General features: G+C 39.3%; 1 protein-coding gene across 1 annotated transcript in view; it reads right to left on the reverse strand.

Moving 5' to 3' along the window:
* The window catches only part of LOC139155636 (integrin alpha-9-like), a 101,639-nt gene that overhangs the window by 18,292 nt on the left and 57,818 nt on the right, over positions 1-25,529 (reverse strand). The window contains exons 2-3 of the mRNA XM_070730851.1: positions 21,305-21,432; positions 19,557-19,663 (exon numbers count right to left, since the gene is read on the reverse strand). Of these exons, the coding sequence (XP_070586952.1) occupies positions 19,557-19,663; positions 21,305-21,432 (235 nt within the window). The remainder of the gene's footprint in view (positions 1-19,556; positions 19,664-21,304; positions 21,433-25,529) is intronic.

Here is a 25,529-nt window from a genome sequence, read left to right on the forward strand (position 1 = left end):
TTCACAAAAGCATCCCTTTCTCTCTCTCTCTCCCCACCCCCCCAAAAAACCCTTTTCCCCAAATTCGCTTGGCTTAAGCTATCGGATTCCCTCCTAGCCAGAGCAAATGTTTCTTTTGTAAAACCTGGAGGAGGAAATCTCTCTTTTTGATGGAGGAGGGCAAGGAATCATGAGCCCAGTTGGGAGATCCCTCCAGGATTTAGAATTATTCTTAAGAGTTGGAAGGGACCTCGAAGGTTGCAAGCATTGGGGGTTCTCACAAGCTCTATTGGCAAGCTGTTGCACTGGTTGATTGATCTCTCATACACACACGATCTCTCCCCCCCCCCCCCGATCTGAAACTCTGGAGATCCCACGGCAGAGAGACCACCTGTTTTTTTTAATCTGCAGCAGAGGGAAGGGATATCCAGGTGAATCCGGGCAGGAAGAAAGGGAAAGATGGGGAGGGGATGCCCAGTGCTCCCTCTTTGGCTTCCCCCCAACCCATGATTCTTCTGCTTCTGCCTTCCCAAACATTAAGGAAGATTGCCAATACAAAAAAGTGGGGGGGGGAGAGAAAAGAGGAAGACGCGCCAAAAGCCACAAAATGCAATGCAATGCCACCCTGCAAGGGAAAAAAAACCTGTCATCCCCTTCGGCTTGAAAAGCAGAAGCCCTGTCTGTTTTTTGCCTAACAGCTCCTCTGCCTCAGCCCCTGCTTGGATATAACAAGCGGTGGCAGCGGCAAAAAAGGTGACTGTAATCAGGGAGAGGAGACAGTGGCGGCGGCGAAGGAGGACTCCTGAGAACCTCCCCTCCTCATCTTTTGCCTGGGCGAAGAATGCTGGAGGTGCCTGTGGCCACCCTATGCGGAGCTTGAAGGCAGTGCTTATGCTCTATTCTCCCTGATGCCGAGTGGCTTTTAAGCAAAGGACGGAGGGAGTTCCACTATCTCCACCTTGCACGAGGGATTGGAATGCATGGGCAGCGGTAGGATGGCTTCGAATGGCAGTCGCGGTTGGCAAAGGATGCTCCAAATGAAGCAGCCTTGGCTGGGGAGAGGTGGCACCTGCCACAGCCACTTGCTCAAACTGCTTTTCGGCCTGCCAGGAGGGCTCCTTGGGCAATTTATTTATTTAATTAATTTATTTTATTTATTAGATTTGTATGCCACAGTGCGGGGAGGGAAGCAGCCGAGGGCTGCCGGGTGGCCCAGGGACAGCTGCCACTGAAGTAGGGGAAGGCTGCTGCTGCTGCTGCTGCTGCTGCTGACCACTGCCCAAATCCCCCCCCCCCCAGTAATATTGTATGCATAAGATGCACCCAGTTTTTGAGGCACTTTTTTGAAGTAAAAAGGTCCGTCTTATACACCGAAAAATATGGTAATTGAAAATTGACAAGGAAATATTATGCAAGAAAATTAATATTTAATATTAATAGTAAAATATTTAACAACACTGCAACTACAACTAAATATTGGGGAAAAACATTAATTCCATCATTAACACCATCTACTCAAAATAATCTTGAAGTTGAAATGAAGGATAAGACTCCAGGAAATCACAGTCCTCAAACCTCAATGACAACATTAGTATCACTATAAGAGATAATTGTTAAAATGCAGGAGTTTGAAAATTTGGGCCTTATTGTATGGTTTGGAATTTTTTTTAAAAGAATCTATCGCAAATTATAGCAGAAATATTAACATCCATTACAAATAAGTCATCACAAGAAATTATGCAGCAAATTGACAATATTCACAGGATTAGTACTTCTTATGTGAGAAAAAACAAGTTAGCCAAATAAATTCATATCAGATTTACAAAACGTACTATAAGAGACAAAATTTATAATCAATCAAAAGAAAAAACAGTTACTTATAAGGGCAAGGAAATACTAATGCTCCGATGTGCCTTGGTGAGCACAGGAAAGGAGCAGACAATATCAAATCTTATCAATAAAATTAAATTGCCACAGAATCCACTTTAAATGGCTAATAATAGATGGAATGCTAGCAACTTTAATTGACAAAAAATACAGGATCACTTCACCAGAAGACGCAAAGGACTTTTACAAGCAAGTCATAAAAAATGTTGAAGAACAAGATTCGAGGAATGGGGATGATAAAGACAAAGAAAATGTTGAGGAATTATGCTTAGAAGACAACTTTCTGAAAAAAGAAGCCAGACCAAAAATGACGCGAGAAGAATATGGATGAGAAAGACCTACAACAAGGGCACAAACAGAATCAAAGAAGGATAAAAGAAGAAATGGCACAAATTAAAATACAACAGGATGAAATAACATTATTCTCGGTAAACATCAATGGACTAAATCCACCTATGAAAAGAAAAAAGATTTATCATAAATTATTAAAACAAAATGCAGACATTACATGTATACAAGAAACGCATATTTAAAAAGAAGAGAATAGCATTTTATACTTTCCAAGGTTGGGTGATTTTTTTTCATCTCTAGCATTGGTTAAAAAAAGAGGTATATATGAAACAAAGCTTAAATCCAAAACTACTGCTTAGTGATGGAGACGGACGAATCCTAATGGTAATTGGAAAAAGAATTCACCAAAATTGTAGCAATATATGCCCCATCAATTAACCAAACTGATTTCTTTGCAGATCTACACAAAACATTAATAGGAATAACCTCAAATAACATACTAATAGGATATTTTAATGCAATTACTGACAGAAATAAAGACCACAAAGTCATAATTAAATTGAAAAAAGGAAGCAATTACCTGCAACCTTTGAAGAATTACCAATGGAATTTAGCTTAAAAGATATATGGCATTTCTATAATCCTGATAATAGACAATATACCTTCTTTTCATTTCCACATACTATATTTTTGGTGCATAAGACGCACTTAGATTTTAGAGGAAGAAAACAAGGAAAAAAGTATTCTGAACCAAATGCGATAGTATTAAATAGTAATAGTAACCTCTCCAGCCACGAGTGGGTGGGTTTTGTGCCTCCTGGTGTTTTCTGTGGGAAATGTCTCTCTTCCTTTTTTCCTCCCTTCCCTCCCTCCTTCCTTTTTTCCTCTCCACTTCTCTCTTTCCCTGAGGTCTTTTTCTGCCGTCAGACTTCTATGTTTCTATGTTTCTTTCCCTTTTCTTTCTTTTTCTTCACTTCTCTCTCTCTCTCTCTTTTCCCTCTCTCTTATTCTCTCCCTCCAGGTCTCTCTCATTTCTGTGTACCTCTCCCTCTCTCTCCTTTTCTCTCTCATTTGTTTCTCCCCCCTTTTGCTCTCATTTCTCTCATTTTCATTTGTTTTTCTCTTTCCTCTCCCTTTTTCTTTCTCTCCCCTTCTCTCTCTCATTTGTTTCCCTCTTCTCCCTCTCTCATGCTCTCTCATTTCCCTCTCCCTTCTCTCTCATTTGCCTCTATTTCCTCTACCTCATTCTTTCCCTCCATCATTTTCTCATTTCTCTGTCTTTCTCCCTTTCTCCCTTTCTCTCTCTCATTCCCTCCCTCTCTCACTTCCCCCTCTCTTTTTCCATTCCTGTCTCACCCCCCTTTTATGTGTGTATGTGGTGTGTGTGTGTGTTCACTGTTGAACCATTTCCAAAAGCAGGTGAGAGCTGGTTTTTCTTTCTTCTTCTTTGGGTACTTTTTGCCATATGATTTAAATCATGAATCACTTCTCTCTTTCTTTTGTTTCTCTCTCTTTCATCTCATTCTCTGCCTCCATCATTTTCTCATGTCTCTTTTTCTCCTCTTTTTTTCTCTCATTGCTCTCTCACTCTCTCCCTTTCATTTCTGTTTTTCTCTTCCCCTTCACTCTTTTTCCTTCTCTACCCTTCTCTCTCTCATTTGTTAGTTCTTCCTCTCCCTCCATCATTTTCTCATTTTTCTCTTTCTACTTTTCTCTCTCACACATTCCCTCCCCCCTCACTTCCCCCCGCTCTTTTTACCTTTCATCTTTCTGTCTCTCTGAGGACCAGCCAGCAGCAGTGTGTAGAAGACGCGGGGGGGAGCTCAGGGATCTTTCAGAGACTGTAACCCTTTCCCACCTAGCAGAGCTTTCAGGGATTGATAGGGTAAGAGTCAATTCGCCAAACTGAGTGAATCAAGCCGCACGCCCACACGCCGGAAAATATATGCTCGGGTGGGGGGAGGCGGGAGGGGAAAGGAATTGCCCTTCCATTTGTTCTGGGCTGAAGGGACTAGAGCGATGTCCACTTCTTCTTTTTCCCCTTCTATACACCGTTGCTAGCTGGTACCCAGAGAGACAGAGATGGAGGCAGAGAGATGAGAGATAAAGAGAGAGGGGGGAAGTGAGAGGGGGAAGGAATGTGAGAGAGAGAAAAGGAGAAAGAGAAAAAGGAGAAACTGAGTGAATCAAGCTGTGCCTCTACTTATGAACACCTCTACTGATGAACTTTTCAAGATACGAAATATTTTTTGCCTCTATTTCCGAACCATTTTCACCTTACAAACCCGAGTGCAGGTGGGTGCGCTCTCTTATTGCAGGTGCGCTCTCTTACTTCCACAGGGATTTTCCTGCCTTGTGATGCCACGCTGCTTGGATACCCTGCCTCCGGACTGCCAATGCCGACTGTTGCCAGCCGAAATGCTTGGAATTTCCCATTTGCTTGTGGCAACAATCCGGAGGTGGGAAATCCTAGCTGTGGCAAGGACCAGTGCTTTTGCCTCAGACAAGGCTCCCTGGCTCTCATTATGTGCCTGGCACCCTCCGGGGGAGTCCCTTCAAGGTGCCCAAAGCAGCGGGCTTTAATTCCTCTTACCTTCCATCTCCACGGACCCTTCCCGATGCCTCCCTGCCAACCGCCAAAGAAGAACAGAGCGGAAAAGTTGTGAGGGATGGCAGAAGGGCCTGCGTGAGGAACTAGAAGGACGCCCATGGGCACTATTCCCCCTAAGGTGTGCTGCTGCATGTGAACGCACCCAAAAATCAATGCTGTGCTGCATTTTCAAACATGGCGTAGCAGTCCCCGCCCAACAGCTGATCTGACCCTCCCAACTGTCGGCCGGGGAGAAACCCCCATGGGCTCTGAGCCCCGTCCAGCTTCTCCAGCTCTGGGGACCAGGCCCAGTCACCCAACCCTTCCAATTTTCTTCCCAGCACTGAGCGGATTCTGACATGAACTTCGAGGGCAAAAAAACCCAGGAAGCCTGGTCAGAGGATGCTTGAGGTAGACAGTGGGAAGTTGGGGGAGGGGGAGCAGCAAGGAAAGTGTGTGGAAGTGTTCCACTGGTGAAGGTTTTTCTCCCTCGAATGTCACGTGCGCGAGCTCCCCATTCTGCTGCCAGCCCACCATTCACCTTGGGGAGGGGGAGAGCCTCAGCACTCCTCTGCAAACTTTGAAGAAACGGTGGAGAGAGAGAGTGAGGTGAGAGCTCCGGTATGAGCAGTGCTGTAAGAGTGTGTGTGTGTGTCCTGTGGGGATAGAGCAGCGATCGTTCCCATTGCTCAGCTGACGGTGCTGCCCAAACCGGAGCTCTCACCTCACCCTCTCTCCGCCTTTCTCTTTAAAGCTCATGATGGAGCACTCAGCCTCGCCCCAAAAGGCACATGGTGGGACGCAGAAGTTCGCCCTGAGACAGCCCTGAGGGAGGAGGCAGGGATTGTGCCCATCTTATGCGTGAGCTCCCCGTTCCAAGGCCAGCCCATCATGTGCCTCGGGGGGGAGGGAGGCTGAGCGCTCCAGTCCGGAATTATGCTTTGTGTGTGTGTGTGTGTGTGTGTGTGTGTGTGTGTGTGCTCAGCAAAATGCAATCTGGGGACGCATCTCTTTGCGATGAATTGCTCTGTCCCGACCTTTCCCAGCCTTTTTTAAAATGTACTTTTTAAAGGGGATTCGGATCTGGTCTTTCTCCAATGCTTCTTTAGACTTCTCTTCTGGTGTTTCATTCCCGGTAAACCAAGGAGACCTCCAGGGTCTGTTGCCAGAGAAAAGTCGCAAAGGCATAATTTGGTCTAGAGCCTCCGTCGCATCTGTATTCCAGGCTGCAGCAAATGACTCTGCCGAACTGTGGAGACTCTGCCGAACTGTGGACAAGTGAATCCGGCAAAACTCCAAGCGCTCTTTGAAAACCTTCTGGATCCATCAGGCATCTGGGGTGGAACCTCCTAATTGGTTCCGCCTCCCTGTGGGGAAGGATTGGAGCCTTAAAATCAAGCCACAGTAGAAAATAATCTGACCATGAAAAAGGCAGCATTTCTAAATCCCATAATATCAGATCATTACTCAACTGTCCCAAGAGGAAAACCATGTCAAGAGTGTGCCTCCTCTCATGGTTTGGGCCCTGAACTACTTGGGTCAGGTCCATGGTTGCCATGGTGGCCATGAACTCCTGAGCCACTCCAGAGGATTCACTGAGAGACAGCAGATTAAAATCCCCCAAGACAATAAGTCCAGGAGACTCCACTGCCAGCCTGGCTGCCTCCTCAAGCAGCGCAGGCAGGGCTGTTGACATGCAGCTGGGAGGCAGGTATGTGAGCAACAAGTCCACCTGTACCCCTAGGTCCAGCCTCATAAGAAGGGACTCAAAACCCACAATCTCAGGAGCAGTGAGCCTATGCAGCTTGAAGGTCTTCTTGGCTATAATTGCCACTCCTCCCTCCCTTCCCTGGCGTCACAGCTGGTGCCACACCTGAAACCCAGGTGGGCACATTTCCAAGAGAGGAACTCCCCCCTCTGGGCCCAGCCAGGTCTCAGTCACACATGCCAGGTCTGCCTCCTCCTCCAGGAGTAAATCCTGGATGAGGGGAGCTTTATTTATAGCAGACCTGGCATTGAGCAGCAACCGCCTGAGCCCAGGGTCCGGATTTCGCTTGTCACCAGTTCCCCAGGTTGAGTCAATGGGGCCGGAACAAGGGACCGCTTTCAAACAGCGGTCCCTTGTTCCCCATGAATGGCCTACCCCATGTCTCCCACCATATCTGCCTTTTCCCAGCACGATTGGAATATTCAGGCCCTCCACCACCCCATAGATAGGCACCCCTACTCCTCCTGCCTCCAAGCCGCCAGACCAACTGTCCCTTCCATACATTTCATACATCCCAGACATCCTCTCCATCCAATCATATTCATGCATTCGCCTTAAAATTGATCTCCTTAATATAGTTTTTTTTTAAATTGTATTAGCCAATAAATAGTATCCCATCACACTCACTATCATTATACATACACATAATCAGTCACACTCCATTCCCCATCCCACCTCTACAATAGAATAACCTTTAACAATATATCTAAAAACAATTATTAAAAACAGTGTAAAAACCCAATATAAAAATTGCTAACCAACATCTATATAAACAGACATATGGGACTGAACTTAAAATCATCTTCTGTAGGAGTTCTCTGTGGTTTATGTCAAAGATTACAATCTGATGTAAAATATTGTCCAGCCTAACCACAGCAGTGGGAGTTAAATGGCCAAGCCCAAAGACCAATAAGTTTCTATATCCCAAGAGTCTCAGCAGCCCTAAAAGGAGCCCTAACAGGAAGGGTTGCTCTGGCATACTGGTTATTCCAAGTGCCTCAGCATTATTCTTCAGCGTCTCTGTGTTTTAAACAGATGCCAGCAGCCTCCTCCGGTGTGCCCCCCCCCCCCGGGAGCTTTCACAGGTGCCGCCCAGTCTATTTTTTTTAGGCTACAAATCTCTAAGGAATTTCCCCCCAAAAGTTTTGATATACTAAATTGAACATTCCTGATCATAAGAAAAATAGAAATGAAATGAAAAAATGATTCTTATTTGTTTATTTTGGTGACAAAAGGGTCACACACACACCCCTCAGCCTTGCTGTGTGCCATTATTTTCACTATTTATATATATTTGGTTAGAAATATTTGGAATATCCTTTTGAAAAGCAAGCACATGATAGCCAGACAACTACTTTTATGAAAGAAATCCATTTTACTAAAAGCAAGTATGTAAGTTTGAAATTAACAGCATAATTTTTATATAAATTGAAATAATTGAACACGGGGGGGAGACATTTATGTGCAAAATAAACAAATATGGATCAATTTTTCCAGTTCAATTTTCATATCATTATGTTCAGAAATGTTCAAGCTACCAATCCTACACCAAGTTTAGTAAAATAGAACGCATTTTGCAAGCAAAACTATCCATAAATTGAAAAACATTTCACAAAAACAGGGTGTGTGTGCATTTTATCAGCAAAATAAACCAATAAGCATTATTTTTTTTCATTTCAATTTTCCTTTCAATGTGTGCAGAAATGTTCAAACTTGTTTCTAAGTGAAAAAAACTTTCAAAAAGACCAAATATGAGTACCTAAAATGAACAATTTGCGGTCCAGGTCAAATAGATCCGGGAACATAACATTAGCATGTGTTTTCGAACAGAACACCAAGGTTAAGAGTGGGAAAAGTTCCCAATGCAAACCCCTGATCAGTTACATTGTAATAAAAATTTAAGAGCAGGTAGACCATTCATTAACATCTCTGCTACACCCCAGGGTGGGTTGTTTTTTACTTTGTTCCAGGTGCTTTCTGAAAAAACACGTCTCAAACTTTGATTTGATGATTATACAGCCCGGAGCAGGAACTAGGGGAAGGGGAGAGGGAGAAAGGTGCATTTGTGTGTGTTTCTGTGTGTGTTGGGGGGAGCAGGAAAGCCCCACTGTGGGTAGTATTAAGAGAACCGATCTGCCACCAGATCCTTTAGCCGCGTTGAGGTTTTTTTAAATTAAAGAACGTGTTTAAGAGAGGACGAGCAAGTTTTCCTCTGAAACATTAGGTCGAAGTGTGAACAGCAGAGAAGTAAAAACATCTAGCGCTTCTTGTCCAGAAGGGACTTTCTCCTTCCATCTTTACCCACAGGGACATCGTTGCCTCCTTTCCTTGCAAGGCGATTTCAGAACTGGGGAGATGGCTGAACGAGCTCCTTGGGAGTCAGGACATTGGGACTTGCTTGCCGCCGGGGAAATCTTGCAGTGACAGGCAAAAAACCACTAAGGCAAAAGGGATTTTGGACTGTGGTCTTGAGAAGTCAGGGTGGTACCTCTACTTAAGAATGCCTCTACTTAAGAACTTTTCTAGATAAGAACCGGGTGTTCAAGATTTTTTTTGCTTCTTAAGAACCATTTTCTACTTAAGAACCCGAGCCCAGAAAAATTTCCCAGGAAATTTGAGAGTGGCATGAAGGCCCAGTCAATTTCCTGCCATTCCCCCTTTAATCCAGGCCATCTTGGGCTTTTCTGGGCTGCCAGAGGAGCTTTTCAGTGGCGCTTAAGGAGGCTTTGACAGTCCAGAGGGAAAGAAGCATTTTCCTTTCTCTGGGTGCTTGGATAGGGAATAAACCTCTGCCAGTGTCCAGAGAAAATAAACACTACCTTCACTCTGGACAGCCAAGGAGTGAGTGAGCGAGTGAGAGGAGAGGGGAGCCCTTAAGGATGGGAAGGAAGAGGCAGCAGGTAGCAGCAGCAGCAGGCAGTGTATTGGAGGCAGCCTCGTGCTGGGTGTATTGGAGCGTGTGCTCTTCCACACCATCTCAGAGCCCCTCTTTTCTTTTTTAAGCCTTAAAGTTTTGGATTTTTTTGATTCCCCTCACCTCCCCTTCTTCCTTCAGCAGCGACTGTCCTCCTCCTCCTCTCCTTCCTCCTCTTCCTCCCACCCAAATTCCAAGCTTTTATTTCTTTTCTAATGGGTTTGCATGCATTATTTGCTTTTACATTGATTCCTATGGGAAAAATTGCTTCTTCTTAAGAACGTTTCTATTTAAGAACCTGGTCACGGAACAAATTAAGTTCTTAAGTAGAGGTACCATTGTATTTCTTATTTACACTATTCTCTGTATTCTACCTTACTATACATACACCACACTAGTATCTCACTAGTATATCACTACAACTATCTCTATTACTGTAACTCACAGGAACCAACAGATCAATATATCAATACAGCAACAGGAACACCAGAGAGCGTCAGAGATCAGAGAGCAGAGAACAATACAAAAGCTCTTACATATTTATATATTTATTATCCAATCAGGTTGCTGCATGCTTAATTACCTCAGAATGACTCAGCATTCTCTTTGTAGTCCTTTCTTCTGCATTGAGATATTATCTCAGGATATTGCTTAAACCTGACACCCCTTCTAATATCTCAATGCAGCGATACACAACTTGTTTACAATTACTTTACATTTTACATATACAAATTTGCATTGTTACATTTATATTCCATATCATATAATTTAATCCCTTTGGATTATACAAATTGTTTCACATTCTGCAATCTAACTTCAATATACAGTTTTAACTGTGTTGGCATTCTGTAATTTAACAATGTAACTATTTAACAATTGTACAATGTTTGTCTTTTGCCTTAATACAATATTTTGTTTACTTGTTCTTACAATGTCAATGTCCAACTCATGTCTTACATATCCAAAGTCTGTTACCATAAACGACTTAAATACTTGCATGATTATGCAATCATCTCTTGCACATACATAAATATCATCAACATATACATTTATCATTATTTGATCCTTTCCAACATCCTTGTTGTATACACACGCATCAGCTGTGCTGTGCCTAACCCCCATTTGAATTAAATTTTCATCTAAAATACATATTTAGATGAAAATATGAAGAGGACTGCTTTAAGCCATAGAGAGCCTTTTTCAATTTATACACTTTAGAACTATCCTTAACTTCAAAACCAGGTGCTTGTTTTACATAAACATTTTCTTTTCAATTGGCATTTAGATAAGCACATTCTAAATCAAACTGTTTAATTTTGAAACCTTTTTGCATCGTTAATGCTAGCATAATTCTCATGGATTCCGCTTTAGCCGTAGGTGCATACGTTTTGTCATAGTTCTGCAAATAATTTTGGATGAAACCCTGCGCTATAAGCCTTGCTTTGTACTTCATACTTCCATCAGGCATTGACTTTAATCTATACTTTAATCTATACTGTCTATATTTTGAACCAATTACTTTTCTGTTTTGGGGTAAATCAACAATGTCAAATACATTTTGTTTTTGCAATACCTCATATTCATCCTTCATAGCTTGTTTCCATCTTTGAATTTCCTCTGGTGACCTCTTTAACATTTCATTATAACTTTCTGGCTCATCTAAAACACTGCACACATAAACACCTTGCGAATAGCCATATCTATCTGGAGGTATCCCAATATTAGTTCTTTTTTATCTCCTAGGTGTTGTGATTCAGTCTGAGGCTCCTCAGGGAACGGCTGGAACTCTGCCGGCTCCATGCTCAGAGGGGGAGGACAAGGAACAGGAGGAGGAGGAGGACCAGGCAGACGGGGAAGAGGAATGTCAGGACGAGGAGGAGGGAGAACAGCCTGAGACCCCCGGGGGGCAGCTCTCCCCAGCGAGTAGCCTGGAATAATTATATGAGAACGCACAAGCCATCATAGATATGAGGCAGAGAAGGGCAGCACAACGAAGGGGACAATTAGCCAGGTATTTCCATCCCTAATAGGCAACAGCTGGGTTTGGGTGTGGTTCTCCTCAGAAAGGTTGAAAAGGCAGGCCCGCCCTTCCTGTATTGTGGAGAGTTATCTTTTGGGACTCCTGTGACCTTGCTTCGATCCTTGGCGTCTCTGATTCTGGCTTGTGGCCTTGAAGGCTGAAAACTTGGGGGAGGCGTGGGTTTTATTATCTACAGTGGTGTGTGTGCCAGCAAGAAGCCTGTTGTATTGTCTGGCCGTCGTGACTCTTCTGTGAAGCTTCATAGCATTCCAGTTTGTAAGAACAGTTTTTGTTATCTGTGTTTGTTTTCAAAGATATAAAATGACTTTGCTTTTTATCAGCGTGTCTGGATACTCTTTTTAGTTGGTGTTGGCATCTGGGGGAACCCAGACAGAACACTAGGTAACACTCTTTCTTCATTAACAACCTGTGTTTCCTCAGATTCTAATAGCTGTTCTTCCTAGACTTCACGTTTCACACTGCTTTCTACCTGTGGCCTAACCTTAATGCTGTTCTGTTCGTAAAAACTCACACTTGTACTCTTCCGGGTCACTATGACCCAGACTAAAAAAAGTTTAATTAGGTAATTAGGGGGGTTTTTAACCTTTTTTCACTGGGATATTAATTTGAACTTTTCTGAACACAATGTAAGGAAAATTGAAATGAAAAAATTAATGCTTATATTTTTATTTTGCTCATAAAAGCCCACACTCCCTGTTTTTGTGAATTTTTTTTCAATTTATAGATAGTTTAGCTTGCAAACTGCAAACAATTTTACTATATTTGGTGTTAGATTACTAGTTTGATCATTTCTGAACATAATGAAATGAAAATTGAACTGAAAAAATGCTTATTTGCTTATTTTGCTCTAAAAAGCCCCCCACCAGTGTGTGCACAATTTTTTCACTTTATATATAAATTATGCTGTGAATTCAAAATTACATACTTGTTTACAGTAAAATGGATTTCTTTCATAAAATTAGTTGTCTAGGTATCATGTACTTACTTTGCAAAAGGATATTCCAAATATTTTCAGTCAAATATATATAAAAAGTGAAAATAATTGCACACAACCAGGCCGGCCGGTGGTGGCCCTTTTCTGAGCAAAATAAACAAATAAGCATCATTTTTTTCAGTTCATTTCTATTTTTCCTATGATCAGGAATGTTCAATTTATTATATCAATACCAAAGGGGGAAAATATTTGGGATTTGGAGCCTAAAAAAAATATAAACTGAAAAACTTTTCAAAAAAATGGGGGGGCTTTTCTGAGCATAATAAACAAATAAGTATCAATTTTTTCAGATCAATTTTCATATAATTATGTTCAGAAATGTTCAAACTAGTAATTCAATGCAAAACATTTTCAAAAAAGGTGCAACTGGCAAGCTAAAAAAATAAAGTGAAAATTATTTCACACAGCTGGGGGGGACATTTATGAGCAAAATAAACAAATAAGCATCTTTTTTTCAGTTCAATTTTCATATCATTATGTTCAGAAATGTTCAAACTAGTAATTCAATGCAAAAAAATTTCCAAAAAAAGTTGCAAATGGCAGGCTAACAAAATGTAAAGTGAAAATGATTGCACACAGCTGGGGGGGAGGCCTTATTTCTGAGCAAAAAAACCCAATAAGCACCATTTTTTTCAGTTCCTTTCCATTTTTGTAATGATCAGGGATGTTCAAACTAGCAATCCAACACCAAATATAATAAAATTGTTTGCAGGGGTGGGTGGGCTTTTATGAGCAAAATAAAAAATAAGCATTAATTTTTTCATTACAATTTTCATTTCACTGTGTGCAGAAATGTTCAAACTAGTTTCCCAGTGAAAAAAATGTTTCAAAAGGACAAAATTTAAGTACCTAAAATGAACCATTTTCGGACCGGGTCATATTGACCCAGGAACAGTGCAAGTGTGAGTTTCTTGCCCAGCAAAAACTAAGCAAACCCCCCCCCAAAAAAATTATCATAGAAAGAACTTATAAAATTTATTTATTTATTTATTCAATTTTTATGCTGCCCTTCTCCTTAGACTCAGGGCGGCTTACAACATGTTAGCAATAGCACTTATTAACAGAGCCAACATATTGCCTCCACAATCTGGGTCCTCATTTTACCCACCTTGGAAGGATGGAAGGCTGAGTCAACCTTGAGCCGGTGATGAGATTTGAACCGCTGACCTTCAGATCTATAGTCAGCTTCAGTGGCCTGCAGTACAGCACTCTACCTGCTGCGCCAGCCCAGCTCTTGATGCAAAGTCATGAAATTTCAAGTTTCAGATATGCAGGGAAAATTTTTTACAGGGTCTCAAACTTCGTTTTCGGGTCACACAGACCCGAACAGAACAGCAACTCACTTTGACTTAACTCAGTTGGTTTTTTTCCCAAAAATATCTCCGTATTGGATTGAATCTTTTCCCAATTACTATGTTTCTCGAAATTGGCACTTCTAGATATAACAACTTTACCATAAGATGTAGAAAATATGTATCCTTTGGAATGTTCATCATACCCCCCATATCTAATTTCCCCCCACTTTGGCTGTTCTTTTAACCTCTGTTCCTCAGGAGTCAACACATATGCAAAAGAACCAAAAATTCTTAAGTGTTGCAAATTAGGATTTTTCTTATACAACTTGTAATATGGAGTTAATTTATCACTGATAAATTAATAAGGTAGGTAGCTGTGTTTAAAGCCTCAGCCCAAAAATGAAACAGTAAATTTACATCTGTCAATAAGGCATCTCTCACTATATTTAATACACCTATTTTCCTTTCTACAACCCCATTCTCAGCAGGTGAATAGGGATTAGTTTTACTATATATATTATTCCTTGTAATCCAAGGCATCTTTTGAACTGTGAACTATTAAATTCTCCTCCTCTGTTTGTCTGCAACTTTCCAACCTTGTAATTAAACTGTCTCTCAATCCTGTTAATCCATTCCCTGAATTTTACAAATATTTCACTTTTGTATTTCAATAAAATACAAAATGTATATCTTGTAAAATCCTCCACAAGAACAAAAACATATTTAGCACCTCCTTGACTGGATTTGTGGTCCAGACAAATCCTCACTAACCAACTCAAAAGGTCTCTTTGTTATACGTGTGCTAAATTTTGGAATAGGATATCTTTTTACTTTCACTTTACTGCAAACTGAGCAATCCAAAAATCTGCTGCAGCATTTCACCTTTAAACCACAATTCTCAGTTAGCTTTTTTACAGCACCAAAGCTAGCATGATCTAATACTCTATGAAAATTGTTTATATAATCATTATGTAATGGCTGGTTTACAATGCATGTAGCGTTCCCCTTTAAAATCTTATTCTTCATCCCATATAATTTGTTTTCTTTTTTTAAAAAAATGTATACATAAATGATAAAACAAAGAAACAAATAAACAGATAAACAAAACAGTAAATATAACAAGACAGTAAATAAAACAAAACATATAAATACAAACATTTTGGGGGGAAATTTCCCCACTCTTTTTGAATATTCAATCAGAGAATTTTTCCTCATAACTTAGTGTTCTTTTATTAATGTATTGCTTTGTTTTGCTTATACTTTAATCTGTTTTATGGAAGTTTATAATTTGTTTATTTTATCATTGTTCTTTTCTCTAGTCAGTCATAAAAGTTTCCCCATATCTTATAATACTCTGAGTCTTCTTTCCCTTCTAATTTTTTGGACATCCTGTCCATCTCTGCACATTCCAGCACCTTTTTGATTATCATGCCTTCTTCCAGTGTTCTATCAGATTTCCATTGTTGCGTGTAGGCTATCCTAGCAGCTGTCAAAATATGAATGGCCAAATATCTTACTTCTTTTTTATTTATTTTTGTTAAAAATGCCCAATAAATATAATTCTGGGTTTTTTTACAATTCTTCCTTTGTTATTTTTTTAACCAATCTGCTATCGTGTTCCAATAAATTTTTGTCTCTGCGCAAGTCCACCATTGGTGGTAAAATGTGCCTTTTTTACATTGCCAACATAAGGGTGAGACTTTCGGGAAAATTTTAGAAAGTCTTTCCAGTGACAGATGCCTCCTGTAAAATATCTTATACTGTACTGGTTTTCCTTGAATGTGATCGATTTTGTCATCTGCCAATTGCAAATCCAGAGTTTTTCCCACTTTTCTACTTCAATGGTATATCTGAAATTTCTTCCCCAACTTATCATATTTTCTTTTACAATTTCCACTTCTGTTTCGTATCGAATTAAGTATTTGTATATTTTACCGATTAATTTTTCATCATTCCCTAAGGGTGTCTTGTCCAGGTCTCCCCTCCCTACTTGAAAGCCGTGTTCTCTTTTATCTTTTTGGTATGCATCTTTTATTTGTAAATATGTCCACCAATCTAATAATTTGCCACTTTGTTCCAATTCTTCCTTTGATTTTAAATTTGTTTGTTGATCTAGTAATTCTTTATATCTAATTGTATTTTGGGGTCTAATTAAAACTGGATGGTACTTTAATTCAATTGGCGAAATCCACTCTGGTATCTTTATATAATGTTGATTTTTTATTTCCTTCCAAGTTTGTATGAGCGAATTTCTTAATATATGTTTTTTAAAATATTTATGAGTTTTATCCCTTCCGTACCAGAGATAGGCATGCCAACCTAATAGTAAATCATGGCCTTCTATGGTTAATATTCACTTATTTTCTAAAATAATCCACTTTTTAATCCAAGTTAATGATGATGCATAATAATATAATTTAAAATTTGGTAATCCCAAGCCTCCTCTTTCTTTCACATCTTGTAGTGCCTTTAATATTATTTGTTTTCTAATTCACTTTCAGCACATACCACATTGTTTTCCAAGATAGAACATTTGTTGTCATAAAAGTGAATTACATATCCTTCAGCAGCCAACTTTCCCACACTTAGCAAACAAAATTTTAGCGTAGGTACACAAATAACATTATAAATTGTTGTGTCTAAACAGGAAATATGCGCTGATCCTGATAACTGTACTTTCGATTCTGTACCATCAGCTAAATTAACGTGGCTTATCTGTGAAGACTTTAAAACACCCTGTAAAAAGTCTTTATTGTTAACGATATGCTCAGAGCACGCCAAATCCAGAATCCATTTTGCTTTTTCCTGAAGACATTGCTGAATGTTCTTTCTTGGCTACTTCGACATGACCCTTCTTAGTGTTAAAATGCTGCTTATGTCTGCTGAAGCAATTTCTAGCTACATTTCTATTTCTATCATAATTAAAGCATTTTATCACAACACTGTGCACATTTCTTTTTCGACCAGCCCCTTCTTGACTCTCATCCATAAACTGTCTTTGCTTATCACAATCCATCAATTTGGATGTAACAAAGTGCAAATTCAAGGAACTTTCGGGTACACTTTGTATACTCAGCACAAATTGTTCCCAAGTTTTATCTAAAGATGATAGTAATATATAGATTTTATGATCCTCTGAAAAAGTTAACCCGTGAGAGTCCAATTCAGCAAACAATGTTTTCATCTTAATTAAATGGACATTTATATCTTCTCTGGGCTGTAGTTTCAAATTAAATAGCTCTCATGTCAAAGTGACCTCAGCACCAGCTGTGTCTCTCTGATATAACTTATTGAATTTTTGCCAAACTTCAAAGGCACTATGTTCACTTTTAATGTTAACGAGCGGGCTGTCGTCCATTACCAAAACGATGGTTACTTTTGATCTTTCAACTAACTTCTTTTTTTTTCATCGTCTTCATCTGGTGGACTAACTATCATATTCCAAAGTCCTTCTCTAATTAACAAATTTTGCATTTTTATGCTCCACAAATGATAGTTAGTCTCATTTAATCTAGCAAATGGCTAACTTGCTGCTGAGAAAGCCATTCTGACACAGCAAAATAGCCCCTTCCTTCTTAGAAGCAGTCCACTTTAAACAATTCTTCTGCAATTCACCAAGCTCTGTCTCATACAGAAACCTGGCTTGACAAACTTTAACTTCTGCTTGTAGTCAACTCCTACCAGCACTGGCCACCAACCCTGGCTTCCACCAATCCTGGTCTTATTACTTCTTCTCCAACACAGGAACTCAGGAACACTGTGTCTTCAGTCTGGGCTAACCTGGTTAATCTGGGTTTAAACTTGGCTAGTTTGATATGGGCTTAATCCTGGCTACTCTGGGTTTAATTGTAGCTATTCTGGGCTTAATCGTGGCTATTCTGGGCTTAATATTGGCTACTCTGAGCTTAATCCTGGCTACTCTGGGCTCATAACCTGTCAGAGCTGCACTTTCGGAAGCTAGCCAGCCCAACCAGCTAACCAACCCAACCAGCCAACCACAGACCAATAGATATGAAGTTGAAGTCTTCAATGAAGCACAGCAGCAGCAGGAAGTCTTGCAAAAATATATTTACTTCTTATTTACACTATTCTATGTATTCTACCTTAGTATACATACACCACACTAGTATCTCACTAGTATATCACTATAACTATATCAATTACAGTAATTCACAGGAACCAACAGATAAATACAGCAATACAGCAACAGGAACATCAGAGAGCATCAGAGAACAGAAAGCAGAGATCAGAGAACAGAAACAGCAATACAAAAGCTCTTACATATTTATGTATTTATCACCCAATCAGGTTGCTTTATGCTTAATTACCTCAGAATGACTCAGCATTCTCTTTGAGTTACTATCCAAACAATGTCTAACAGAAAAAGGATTAAATCTGGATTGGTTTCAGTATTTACAAATCAAGTCAAAATTTAGAGAAGATAAAAATAAATTTGGCTTTCAAAAAAATAATAATCTAGACAAAATTATTCTAGGCCAAGAAACAAAAATGATTTCTAAGATAGATAACTTTCTCTTAGACTGACACAATAGAGGAGGAACTGAAGGAAACAATGATAGCTATAGCTAATCCTACATGTTGGAAATGCAATGCCCCCCCCCCCAGAATGTATTATCATATGTGGTGGAGTTGTATACAGCATATGCAAAAAAATATTGGCAAATAATTAGAAAATACTTAGAACAAATAATCTCTCAAACAATTCATCCAAAACCAGAGTTATTTTTACTTGGTATTATCAGACAACATCTTTAAAAAGAAGATAAATACTTAATTCTTTATTTAATAATGGCAGCAAGAATGATATATGCCCAAATGTGGAAGAAAGAAACAATTCCTACAACTTTAAATTTTATAGTTAAAATTTTGGAGTGTGCAGAAATGACAAAATTGACTATGGAACTTAATGATAAAGAAAAATCGGATTCCTATACAGCTTGGGAAAGATGGTATAAATGTCTCAAAGAGAGAAAATATTTAATTAAAATAAAATAAAATTAGTATTAAATTCATCACTCACAAATGCAAACAGAAATTGAATTAAATTAAATAATTAAATAATTAATTATACACTACTAAAATGACAAACCCGATCTAGAGAGATAGAACATAACCATTACAGTATAGTAACACTAAGCTGCATAGTAACAAAAGTCAATGGATAGATGACGGATGTTCTTATTGAAGAAAAGCAGTAACACATAATCATAAAGGATTACTTGGGAAAATATATACAACGATAAAATATGTGTTAAGATAACGAAAGGTATAGGTAGTTTAGTTTTAGTTTACAGTTGTTTTAATAATGTTAATTTGTTTATTATTTTTACTTTCCTAAATATATTTACTTCTTATTTATACTATTCTCTGTATTCTACCTTAGTATACATACACCACACTAGTATCTCACTAGTATATCACTATAACTATCTCAATTACAGTAATAAATTATAAAACATGACCTTTAATATTTAAGTCTATATACATGCATTACATTTATAAATATTTTTATTAAAGGAAATAAAGAAACTTCTGTTCCAAGTGCTAAATCTACACTTTGAAAAGGAAGCCCTCAAGATGACAGAAGCAGGTGTATTGAAGCTGTCTTCCTAGATGGCAGCTTTGTCCTCGCGATACAATTTACCTTCCTCCCAGAGGAAGAAGAAAATTAACTGAATTCTCATCAGTCTGGCACAGCATTTCTGTTTCCACACATTTTATGTCAATGTCAATATGACACTTCCCACTTCAATGAGATCAAGGGAAAAAAACTTACCAATATACTTCCTCCAACCGTTGGCTGTCTTGCCAGACTGACACCCATCCATTCATCATCCCTATCTTCTTTACATGTCTTTCCACAGAACATTCCTCGAACATTGGCTAAAACAAATACAGGAAGAAGGTGGGAACTTAGAAAGAATGAAGATGACAATAAAGTATATCTACAGGAAATTGCACTCTAGGCAACAGACCATTATTTTTTTCCATCTGGTGGATTCAGAACTGGAATGGAATGGAATGGAATAGAATAGAATAGAATAGAATAGAATTTTATAGCCAAGTGTGATTGGACACACAAGGAATTTATCTTTTATCTTAGCACAATGCAGTTCTCAATAAAGGAAATATTTCATGGAAAAATGTTTATCAATTTCATCAGAGACTGGCAATTATTTGTCAATCCTGGTATTAGACATTCTATAGAAAACCTACATGAAATCGCTAGTAGCTTCACTATGAAACTATGTGATCAGGCTTGATAAATTGACAATTAAAGCTTGAAAATTAATAAGTAGTTACAATCGGGCTTGAAACATTGACACATAAACCTTGACAATTTATGTAGAATATGTAACTCCTTAGCATCAGGGCATGTTAATATAAAGCAATTGGCAGTTGGAATAGAGTTCTTTTCAGGTGGAGAGGGGAAATATAACATCCCAGCCTGCAGACCAGATGAGTCACACGCTGGCCACGGCCATGGATGGTTTAGCAAAGGGGTAGCATCAGAGTGTGTTAATATAATGCAATTGGCAATTGGAACAGAATTCTTTTCAGGTGGGGAGGGGGAGTAAAACCTCTAGCTCCTTAGCATCAGTGTGTATTAATATAATACTGTATAAGAAATACTAATGATCTGAGGGTCATTTTGAAAAAAATCCTTTCTTAGTGAGCACCTAGAAGCCAAGAGGAACAAGTTGGTAGGCTTTAACATTCTGGAGACTTCGTGATGAGTGAGTGGTATTTAACTTTTATATAGATTATTATATACTATTATTATTATAGATTATTTATATAGATTATTAAGATATTGGCTAATAAGAGTTACTTTCTAAAATGTTACATTTTAGGGGTTATCTCGGGAAAGAAAGGATTTAATCCAGGGGTATCAAACGCATGGCCCACAGGCCGGATGCATCACGCACTGGCCAGTCCCACCCCAGTTTAGCAAAGGGGGGGAAGTCATAATATGTCACATGACAACAACATGATGCTGCAAGTTTGACACCCCTGATCTAATTCTCTTAGCTAACATTTCTGGCAAATTCTCACCCTCATTCATAGACACTTAAGTTGTGCTAACAGAGAGGATAGCAGCAAACATGGATAGAAAATCATTCCAGAAATGGCAGGTCCAAAGTTTTTTCCTATCATCAATTTCAGAAAGCTATTAGAGCAAAGAACCAAGAACCTTTGGTGTCATGAAGGAGAAGACATAAGGGGAAGGACTGGGGAAATACCAATATCTGAGGAAGAAATACCTATTTCTGGATCCCTTTTGTACTTCAAGTTAGCAGAAAATAACCACAGATAAAGACCATATTTCGTCCAATGATTCTCATTCCAATGTCCTCCCATACATTTCTAGTTCAAGAAGATCATTTCCTGTACATCAACTTGCACACAAGTAGATGAAGATAGTCGAAATAAATTTTATGTGAAAGGTTCTATGTTTCTTTGGAAGGAAAAAAAATGTGTTCAAAACAAATAAAGTAGAAAAAAAGTTGTGCTCATGCATACCTCGACCCATATCCAGCTCTGTGCACTTCTTAGCAGGGTTAGTGTGAACCCGACATTTGAATATAGCTCCTGGAGACTTAAGAGAAGCGCTGTACTTAGAATCTGCCTTTGGGGCACCAACCAAGACCCTGAAAATCAAGAGCAAATAAATGTTTAACATCAGGAACAGGAAAAATACAAAATTTGCAGTGACAATTCTCTTTTTGATGTCTTGCTTTCCCTCCAGCCATGAGAATAGGAGTTCACCCACAGCAGTAAGATAAGACAAGGCCTTTCCTTCAGTAAATCCATAAAATATTTGAAGGGATAGAAAACCCTAAAATAACGACAAGCTGAAAATATTTCTAAATAATATTTTCTCATCCCCCAAAATAAATTGCTGGGGAAAAATAAGGACAAAGGTTACAGCTTGCCTTTTAACATAGTGATATGGTGGGGAAGCCATAATTTATTACTTAAAGCAAGAAAATGCATCATTTGCCTCTTTTGCATTTGCATCCTTCAGTCTCGAAAGACCATGACAACATGCTCTGAAGTCCCAGAGCACAAGCTGGGCAGGTTATTAGGGAGGATAGACTTACCCAAGCAGCAGATCCCTCCTTTCCACGTCTCTGAAATATTCGAAAGGAATGGCAAAGGCCAATACACTTGGTTCCAGCTAAGTCACAGGAGTTATCAGAATATTGCTGTACACAATCATGAATTGCTTCCAGGACTCTGGCTCCAGATTTTGCCTCAAGGTTTACTCTTGGACCACCCTTTTCAATGATGGATATAGCCTCAAGGCAGTGGAGGTTTGCAGTCAGAGTTTCCCTTCTCCTAGCAGTTGACCAGGGCATTTTTTGTGTCTGGCCATGCTCTTAGCATACCACATCACTTGCAGAGACTGCCTTCATGACTATTGATCTATTCTAGTAGGTTTCATCCACTTAGTCCACCAGAATCCGTCTTCACATGATTGGGATAGATAAAAATCCTATCTCGCCAAAGGTCAATGACCCAATGGCTATTCTCAACCTGGTTTGGCCAGTCTATTGAAGTTATTGTCCAGGGTGTGGCTGCTGCACATGCTACAGCTACTAGGAGCCACAGGTGGGAGCCGAGTGAGAGGTGGGGACCAAAGATGAGTGAGCTGCCCTAAAATCTGCCCTAAATGAGCTGCCACAAAAGGACACACAATATGCCCCTAAATCAGAGGTGCTATTCCTCCCTGAGCACCCCATACACTATGTGCCTCTAGCTAAAGCCAGTGATTTGTAGGCAGTGAATTCTGAGCTTATTTACCAGCTAAGAGATTTCATTGCTGTTAAACAAGAACTAATCAAACAACCATGTCCAAAATTGAACAGAAACGTTGGCTTGAATCAAGACACATCTGATTTCATCCTAGTGCAATATATAAACCGAGTCACTGTAGTTCTAGGTTTATAAATTAATACCATTTATTAACTCAACCTATTGTTTATTCAATAAACAAAACAGTAGTATGAACTATACATATGCCATAGTGTATGAATCACCAACAAGCATAAGAATTCTACCATTCAGAAAATTCTATGCCTCTTTTGTTTATTCAAAACTGATTTCTAAAAGGAACAAAGGGGGTGTCCAGGGGAAAAGCATTTTGAAATTCCCTGATATTTCCCTGTAACTTGTGATCTGGCTAAGGCATGGTCATAGATGACATTATATCAAACAGCCATGGAGAAATATTGGTAGATGAGGAAGCAAGTTGTTGCCACAGTTATGTTCATTTTTGCTTGATTCTGCCAGGCAGCACAATCCTTTTTTTTTTTCACAAGAATTTTCCCTGGCTTTTAAACATTTTAATACAGTTTGTTTTTTCCCCTGATTTATTCCATTTTTTCACAAATTCCATGATATTTCCCAAACAACTGATTTCCCTGAATTCCCTGATTTCCCTGTTTTTCAGGTTTGCTGGACACCCTGATGTATCATCTATAGTAGAACATATCTATTATATATTTATATTCTCTTTCTCTCATCCACCCCAATCCTTCCCATAAAGTCCTCCTCAGGTCTACATGGCTGCTAAAAAAGAAGAAGAGATACTCTTAAAAAGAACTTCACAATATTTTTAGTACAGTCTCCACACTTTCCTAAAAGTTATGGGACAGAATCCATTATCACTAGAAGAGCCAAGGGTAAGTATTTTAACTACAGTATTTGGTTTTAGAGTTATGTTGGAACAGGTACAAGTGTTTTTTCTGTTTTTGGGGCTCTCTCTGGCTTCACTGAAGGCAGAAAAAATACATACAAAAACTTAAACATTAGAGGAATGGGTAAAGTGATTATATTAAGAGTTTAATTTCTCCTAAGTTTAGAAAGCAAAACCATTCAATTGTATAATTTTGACAAAGGCTATTTTCTAACTAACAATCTTTTTACAAGTGAGAACAATGATCCAAATCCTTAAGTTACAGAAAATTACAACGTCAATGAACTTTGTTTTTACCAAGTTCTGATTAAAATACAAAATAGTTCACCAGATTATGTGTATATGTATTTTTGGAGTATAAGACACACCTTTTTCCCCACTAAAAGAAGGTTGAAATGTTGGTTTGTCTTATACACCGAATACAACCATTTTTTTGCCTCCCAAAGCCCTACCCCGCATCCCATTTTTTGCAAAAACATGGACCTATTTTTACAAAGCTGGGGTGGACAGAGGGTCTGGGAAGCCTTCAGAGAGCTCTGGGGGACTGGGGGAAGGCAAAAATGCCCCCATTTGTGTGAAAAAACCAGGCAAAAATAGCCTGTTTTTGACAAAAATTGGGGCATTTTTGTCATTCCCCTGCACCTACATTCCAAAAAATGGGCCTAGTTTTAGCTAATGGGAGAGAAATCTATAGTATAGAAAATGAAATTGACTGAACAGTTTACTTTTAAGTGCTAAAACCATTCATCTTGCACAAGTAATCTTTTAAAAACATTTAACATATTTGTAAAATATTTCTGTCTGCTCTTAGTCAGTCTCAGAATAATGGAAGAAAATGTTATCTTACGAATGTGCCAAACGTTTCCAGAAGATTACTTGTGTTAAGTTAAATAGAAAGTAAGTAATCTTGAGCCTGGGCCTATATTATACATTGCTCAAAGAAATAAAGGGAACACTTAAACAACACAATATAATTCCAAGTAAATCAAACTTCTGTGAAATCAAACTGTCCACTTAGGAAGCAACACTGATTGACAATCAATTTCATATGCTGTTGTGCACATTCAACTTTGTACAGAAAAAGTATTCAATGAGAATATTTCATCCATTCATTCAGATCTAGAATGTGTTATTTGAGTGTTCCCTTTATTTTTTTGAGCAGTATATTTTATCTAATGAAAAGGATTGTAACAATATCCAGAAAGCACAAAAGATTATACATTAATATTTCTTCTGCCGGCGTGTCCCAACTGCCCGTAATTACAGGGTAATTAGTCCAGAAAGACACACACCACATGATAGAAGAAAACCAAAAGTCTTTATCAACAGAAAAGCAGAAAAAACTCCCTTTTTAAATGTCAAAGGGATTTTCTGAGGGTTTAGGACATTTAGCCTCCGCCAGTTGGGTGAAGCTCTTTCTTCTGCAGCAGCTGATCGGCCGCTGCCTTCTCTCCCTCGCCCAAAGGCCCCTAGCTCTTCGCCCCAGCCCTTTGGTCATAAAAATCCAAATTCAGCCACAGCCTTTTGGCCACATGGGACACTTCGCCACCATCCAATCAGAACGGTTGTTACAAAATGCTACTTTTGGAAGGAAAGAATGGGACGGTTTGCTCTTTTATACACACATACACCCCAGTTGAATGATAGAGATGGAAGGGGCCTCAGTGGCCATCTAGTCTGACCCCTCTTCTCATTCAGGAGACTTGAAGAATGATAGAGAGGGAAGGGACCTCAGTGGCCATCTAGTCTACTAAATTGGCCGGGAGAACACACTGCAACATGGGACCTTAAGGAGGTCATCTATAATCATAGAGATAATCTAGTCCAACCCCCTTCTCAAGCAGATTTCTACAGAATCAGACAGATGGAACGGACCACAGAGGTCATGTAGTCCAACCCCCTTCTCAAGCAGGTGACCCTTACAGAATTGGATGGGACCTTAAGGAGGTCATCTAGAATCATAGAGACCATCTAGTCCAACCCCCTTCTCAAGCAGATTTCTACAGAATCAGAGAGATGGAAGGGACCACAGAGGTCATCTAGTCC

Source organism: Erythrolamprus reginae, unplaced genomic scaffold, assembly GCF_031021105.1.
Source record: "Erythrolamprus reginae isolate rEryReg1 unplaced genomic scaffold, rEryReg1.hap1 H_37, whole genome shotgun sequence".
NCBI lineage: Eukaryota > Metazoa > Chordata > Lepidosauria > Squamata > Dipsadidae > Erythrolamprus > Erythrolamprus reginae.